Below are 6,755 nucleotides of genomic sequence, written 5' to 3'. Positions count from 1 at the left end.
TACGTCCCCTTTGCAGGGTGCTGGTGCACAGATCTGCTGGGAACAGGCAGCTGCCTTTTGGCTGGGACCCTGCTCAGCTGGGGAGATGCCTGCCGTTGGGTGGCTTTCCATGAATTTTCAGCTGAATGCCAGAAGGTCTTGTTTTAAGTTAGAAAAATACTGTTTGAACTCAGTTTTACATGGAATTGAGGATCTGCACGTGAGTTTTTGAACAGTTTTAGTGACATGTGAGTGAGGGCGGAGGAACGGGCGCTGCCATCCTGTCCGGGCTGGCTGTGCCTCTGTGCAGAGCAGCACGGGTGCTGGGACGGGGACCAACAACAGGACTAGCGCCGAGGGCAGCACCCAGGCAGACCGAGCACATTTGCTTGCGCACGCTAGGAAACATCTCACAGCACTGCTATTTTTTTCTCTTTTTTAGAACCGGAGATATGTCCTGGCTAACTGGGAAAGGCTCCTAACGCTGCTGGTGGCTGTGCCCTCCTGATGCTGCCCTCGCCATGGGGAGACGCGATGGCAGCTCCACAGACAAGCGGGAACACCGCAGCTCAGTCATTTCCCTTTGAGACTTGGATGAACCCGGCGCCTGTCACTGCGCTCTTACCTTCCCAGCAGACTGCTGACGGCTCCTCTGCCCCGGTGCCTACTGGGCTGGGGCTCTGTGGTTGCGATTCCCGTGGGATGCTGGAAAAGCAGCTCCCAGAGAAAGCGGGGTTTGGCACTGGCAGAGGGCACAGGCACCGCGCGGCTGCAGATGCTGCTGATGGGCTGTGGGGTCCCCAGGCAGGTCTGCCCCAAGCACGTCCCTTGCCCATGTAAACAGCGTGAGTGCCTTTCATTGCTCCCTGTGCTTTCAAGCATGTTGCCTCTTCCCAAATTCTCTTCGCTCCCAGGAGAGCTCCAACGCGCGTCCCCGCAGAGCCTGACATCCGCTCCCTCTCCGCATGGCTGCAGCGCTTGCCACGGCTCTCCCCGTGCTCACACACCCCGGGGAGCACCTGGGGGGGCCAGGGAGATGGGGTCACGCCAGGTGGTCTCTGTACAGCCTGTGTTTGTGTTTCGCATTCTCCCTTCTCCAGGCTGGTCGCCCTGTCCAGCTCCCCCAGCAGAGGTAGGTCCCTACCCAAGCCAAGGGCTCTGGAGCTCATCAGACCCCGTCCCAGTACCCGCAGCATCTCCCCATCCTGGAGCAGACAAGGGGCTGGAGCGCTGCTCCCCATCTCTCGGGGCTCGGTTTGGGCTTGGGCACTGGCAGCTCTCGGTCAGCCCCCGGGGTGTGGAGCGGGGGCTCCCTGGAGAGGTGTGACAGCCAGACTGCAGCCCGCGGGCTTGGTGGCCGTCCTTCCAGCTAGCCTTGTGAAGTCTCTCTCCTTAACGATTATCGCAGGATTAATGCTGCTGCTGAGATGTTACTCAAAGGAAAGTAGCCGGAGGAGTATTTCTGGCTGTCCTCCGGCCTTCGTCACTCATTTGTCCTGTCGCCTAGTGACAAGGCTGCATTTCTCATCTCAGCTTTCCATGGCGGTGCTCTGCTGTCGTGTTTCCTGCCCCTTGCTGGAAGAAGAGCCTTATCTCCAGCTCAGGAGTGGAACTGGCCAGCCCGCAGCCCCATGTCCACCAGCCCAGCAGAGCCAAGGGGGTGAGAACCCCCCTTGGAGAGCCTCCAGTGCTCTGTCCTGGGGCAGGTTTCTTCCCCAGCAGTCAGTGTTTTACCCTGAGCCCAAAGCAAGAGGATTTATATTTTTAATTTGATTCACCCCCTATGAATTAAAGCAGTACTATTCTTGGGATCTGGATCATCTCTGATTTATTCCAAGGCCTTGGGTCACCTCTGCAGGTTGGCTGGGTGGTGCAAGCACCTCTTCTGTGGAGGCTTCTCACTTGTGTCCAGCTCACCTGTATCTATTTCCAGATCTTTGCTGGGTAGAAACATCACCGGTCATCTGTCATGTCTCTGGTTGGTCTCTTCTGGTTTCACTGCAAGGTTTTTCCCAGGCAGTGTGACCAGAGGGGATGGTAGGCAGGGACGTGCATGCTCCAGTACGCAGCGATGAACAGGGTCCTCTTCTTGAACCGTTACATATCTGCTGGATCCACAAAGGGATGTGAACTTGCAAGTCTCATCTTAGGTCCCAAAAGGCAAATGTCGATGTCCCCGTCCCCAGTGCAGCGTGGGTGAGGGCTTTCTCTGAGGGCAGAGGTATCCGGGGCTGCTCCGCCCCTGGTGCCCCAGGCCGGGCTCTTGCAGAGGGGCCAGGGCGGTGCACGCTGCACAGGTGGAGGCAGCTGCCCAGCCTGCTGCCCCGGCTCTGCACACTCGCCGGAGAGATGTGGCTTTGCATCCCGTTGTCTTGCTGGTGGGATGGCCGGACTCTTATTCGGCAGCTCTCCAGGGGACCCAGCTGGGGGTGCCTGGGGACGCCGGGGCACCACATGGTGGCACCCCCCGGGGCTCTGTGATTTTCCCCCCTGGGCTCTCCGGCACAGCTTCCACACTGGGTGAGACTGGCGGCCCCCCATGCTCCCCCAGCACAGCTTGGCTGAGCTTTTCCAAGGCCTCCGTCTTCCTGCTCACCTGAGGCCTTGGCATCCTCTGGAGTCCTCCTGGGTAGATCGCCAGGGCACTTTGTTTTTCAGGAAGATACCCTTTGACTCCTTTGCCTCTGCTGGGGCCTCATCCAGTGTCGGGCATGAGCTGCACACAGCGGGCATCATCCCCGTGTTCATGGGGCTGAAGACCATGCAGGGGCTGAGGAAGGACCTTCTGCTCCAGCTTACGGCTGCAATATGGGGAACAAGTCCCATCCCCCCTTTTTACAGAGGAGCTGTTTCAGCCAGGGCTGGGAACATCACCCCATGACACGAGAAACCCCAGTCGCCACCATGGCTTTTCTTAGGACATGTGCCGGGTCATGGGCAGGGCTGCCAGCATAGCTGGGCATCCTGACACCGACCTGCAGGATGGTGTTGGACCTGGGACCCATCGTCCAGCACCTCAGCAAATGCTTACCGGTGGTGAGCACGTCCTGGATCTGGGCAAGGCTGGGTTATCTCTTCTGCCACCTCTCCAGGCACATCTTGCAACCTCCCATGCCAGGACAGAAAGTTTCCAGCTCTTCTTGAGAAACAGCCTGTTCCCATCGGGAATGAGCACCATTAGCTAAACCCAGCTGGGGCACATGCAGCTTGTTAGTGATCCCCGGCTGCATTGCCCCATCACATTTAGCTTCACCAGGTTGCCCAGGTATCTTCTAGGTTGCTCACCTGGGTTGCCCACCCAGGTGTGATGCCTCCAGACCCCAAGCTCTCCACCAGCTCCTGCTCCTCAGATGCTGGGCTTTGCCTGTCACCCTGCCCGCATCTCGCCCTGTGTGCTGGCAGGACCCAGGGAGCCAGGTGCTGGGCACAGCACGCCTTCCCTTCCCACACACCCGAGAACCCCTCTTGACATCTCGTTTCAGCATCACACCAGGTGACGGTTTATTTTTAGTTCCGTCGTGCCCTAAGCCTTTGTTGAAAAAAATCACTGCTCCTCACGAGGTGGTTTCCCAGACACTAAGTATGGCCTCACCCTTCGTCTGTCCATCTCTGCCCTTGCTTTTGCACCTTGCCCGTTGCTTGGGTGAACGTTGCCCTCTTCATGTACTGGCATTTACGCCTCGCTTTGCTCCTTCTTACAGACCCCAAGGAGGTCGTGGCAACACAAATAGCTTCGCCTTCTTCCTTTCCCGCAGTGGCACGCTTGCCCCCCTGTTCCACGGGCTGGCTGCCCTTGTCTCGGCTAGAGCTGGTCTGAGCTGAATGGTGGTGGCCAACCATCTCCAGGCAAGTCTTCCCAGTGTCACTTCTGAGGCTGGGAGGTGTTCAATGAAACAGTCTGTGGTTAAACACCCTCCCCAATGCAGTGGAGACTGTCTTCTCACCAGTGGCATCCTCAGCTGTCTTACCCAGGCTTGGCCAAACAGACCAGAAGGACCTCATGGGCCTTTCTGCTCATCCATTGTCCTCCTTTAGCTCAGTGTCATTATCTAATAACGGGCCAATGCTTATAGCAGGGTGTATTTTTTCCACACTTGGTTAGATTTTCTGTGAAATCCACTTCGCATAGGTGATTTGGTTTTTTTTATATCAGTAATGTAAGGACAGGGCAGCAGCTGCCCTGAACCACGCCGTGGGGCCACACTGGGGTGTCACAGCTGCTCAGAAGAGCTGGAGAAAGGACATGTACCCTGGGCTGTGCTCACAGCATGGACCTGCCTGGAGAGACTGGGTCCTTGTGCGTGGAAAGCCCTTGATGAACTTCAGCCAGTCACGCGTTGGTTTAGTCACGCTTCCAGCTCCAGGTGGTTTTTTTTGGCAGCATATGGCAATGAGCTCTGCAGCTTCGTTTTGGCTTTATCAAGCAGAAGAATCCTCTTTCTGTTTGGTTTCTCGTGTCCCTTGCCAGTGCCTGGCCCTGAAGGAGCACATTTACAATACTCTCTCCCAATATTTGCAGCAGCTGCTCTGATGCACCTTCTGGGATGGGTTGGAGGCTGAGAGATGAGACCATGCCCGTTGGGTAGCACTAACCGTGAAGGCCCTAAAGCATCCCCTTTCCCTGCCATTCACCTCCGGCTCAACCACCCTCTTGCACACACTGTCCCCCACTGCCCTCCCCAGGCCCCCCGAGCCTGGATGTGGCTTGGGGATGCTGAGCGGCGTGGAGACCCACGGGGGCGGCCCATTAGCAGGGAAGCTCGTGGTGACGGGTAAAATGCTCCATGAGTCTGGAGGCTTTGAAGAAGTGTTTCTGGCAAAGAGCACCATCCCCTCCCTGGGCATCCTTGTCTGTCAGGGAGTTTTGAGCAATGATTACATTGATCAACCCAGCTGGGAGAGGGTGCGGCGGAGCAGAGTGCTGCCTGCGAGGTACGTGGGCTGGGGACACCACCGCGTCCCCGTCACGGTGATGGGTACAACCTGCTCCTCATCCCTGCAAGTGGCTGCGGAGGGGAGACGCTCTGTATCCTCGTGGCTCCCGCATGGGCTTGGTGTCCCGGGGGGGTTTTTTCCTTCCCCACATCCTCCTCCCGGCTCAGCAGCCCTGTCCCCAGGGAGCCAATGGCCGCGTGGCCCCACGCATTAGCCCGACCTGTCATCCCATTAATTACCTTCCGGCTAATCCCGGCTGAGCCGGGCTGGGGCGAGCAGGGCTCAGCTGCCGGCCATGGCTGCGCACACTCCTCTGCCCCGCAACCTCCGCCGGGGCTTGGTGGCGTTCAGCAGCTCCCTCTTCATCAACAACAAGACGTGGGACAGCGGCGCTGCCCACACCTACCACCCAGGTACGGGCAGCAGGGCTCGGCGGCAGAGGGGTTGGGGGTGTGGGGGGGGTTTGCTGTTGCTTCCTCACCGCAAGCCTGCTCAGCACATCACCAAAGCACACAGGTGCCTCTGAGCTGGGAGCACCCGAAGGGTCCCTGCACCCACCCACCGACGAGGGGGAGGAAAAATAAGTGCATTTGCTGCAAACAGCCGTTCCTGCTACCCAGCCGTCGGGCTTGGCAGGGGCCCTCGCTCTCCCCTCCGTGAGCTAGCGAGGGAGGGGTCCCTCTGGGCAGCAAGGCCCTGGGGGTGCTAGGCAGCCCTGCCCACCCCTGCCTGCCCTGCCCTGCCCAGCCCAGGAGGTGCTGGCCAGCCTGCCCCTCCAGATGATGCTCTACTTCAATGCCTACTACTTCCCGGCCTGGTGCCTGGCTGAGGGGATGATGCTGCAGCTGAAGGTACCGTTCCGTGGGGGCACGTGGTGGGGGGGTGAGCCTGCTCCTGCCCAACCTCCCCGGGCATGCAGGGGCCGCATTGAGCAGGGGAGAGGGGAACCTCTTCAAAAATTAATGGGTCCCCACACACATGAGCAAAACGCCCTGTCCCCCACAAGACAAGATGGCTCGCCGCCGGCTCCCAGAAATGGGAATCGTGAGAACAACCACTGAACTTTCCAGGCAGGGAAGGTTAAACTGGGAGGGCAGTGGGCAAGGCTGGGCACCAGCACGGGTGGGGGCTGGCAGAGCATGGGGAGCTGGGCATGGGGAGCTGAGCATGGGGCACAGAGCACGGGGAGCAGGGGACAGGGCAAAGGGAATGAGGGGGTGGGCACAGGGAGCTGGGCATGGAGGGCAGGGGATGGGAAACTGGGCATGGAGAGCTGGGCACGGGGCACAGGGGACGGGGCCCAGGCTGGGACGAGGCCGTGCCCCCGTTACAGTACCACCTGCTGCCTCGGCACTACCAGTTCCTGCTGGTCGCTGCCTTCCTCATCCTCTCGCTGGCTGAGGGCTCCCGCCTCTACCTGGGCTACGTGGGGAACCTGCAGGAGAAGGTAAGTGCCGTCTCTCTGCCCTGGCCACCAGTCCCCTGTGTTCGGCGAGGGACGGCCCTGCTGGGGGAGCTGTGGCTACGCTGGATGTCCCCTTGTCCAGGACCTGAATGCCCGTCACCACCCGTTCCACGTGGAGCTGTCCTGGGAGGGAATCGCGGGTGCAGGCAAGACCTGGAAGCAGGGGACGAAGGGGACCCACAAAGGGGACCCACTCGCTCTCCTGCGGTATCCCTCCCTGTGCTGTGGGTGTGACGCTCCAGCACTGGTCTTGACAGCATCCGACCACATCCAGGCACGGCTCCACACAGCAGGGACGTCCCCGGTACCTGGGTGCCGAGGCCAGCAGAGTGGCCGATGCAGGGAGCTCCTGGGGCAGAGAGGGTCCCCCACACCA

The 6,755-nt window shown here is 59.7% G+C and overlaps 2 protein-coding genes across 2 annotated transcripts in view; both read left to right on the top strand.

Annotated features, from left to right (window-relative positions):
• The window catches only part of AIFM3 (apoptosis-inducing factor, mitochondrion-associated, 3), a 31,635-nt gene extending 31,174 nt beyond the window's left edge, over positions 1-461 (top strand). Inside the window, exon 20 of the mRNA XM_009321084.1 lies at positions 422-461. Coding sequence (XP_009319359.1) covers positions 422-461 — 40 coding nt within the window. The remainder of the gene's footprint in view (positions 1-421) is intronic.
• Positions 462-5,209: 4,748 nt separating this feature from the next.
• The window catches only part of LOC103914444 (transmembrane protein 17B-like), a 2,286-nt gene continuing 740 nt past the window's right edge, over positions 5,210-6,755 (top strand). Inside the window, exons 1-3 of the mRNA XM_009321083.1 lie at positions 5,210-5,327; positions 5,662-5,765; positions 6,248-6,361. Coding sequence (XP_009319358.1) covers positions 5,210-5,327; positions 5,662-5,765; positions 6,248-6,361 — 336 coding nt within the window. The remainder of the gene's footprint in view (positions 5,328-5,661; positions 5,766-6,247; positions 6,362-6,755) is intronic.

Source organism: Pygoscelis adeliae, unplaced genomic scaffold (assembly GCF_000699105.1).
Source record: "Pygoscelis adeliae isolate BGI_AS28 unplaced genomic scaffold, ASM69910v1 Scaffold403, whole genome shotgun sequence".
NCBI lineage: Eukaryota > Metazoa > Chordata > Aves > Sphenisciformes > Spheniscidae > Pygoscelis > Pygoscelis adeliae.
Note: the sequence above shows the minus strand (reverse complement) of the source record. Positions and strands in the feature narration are given on the sequence as shown.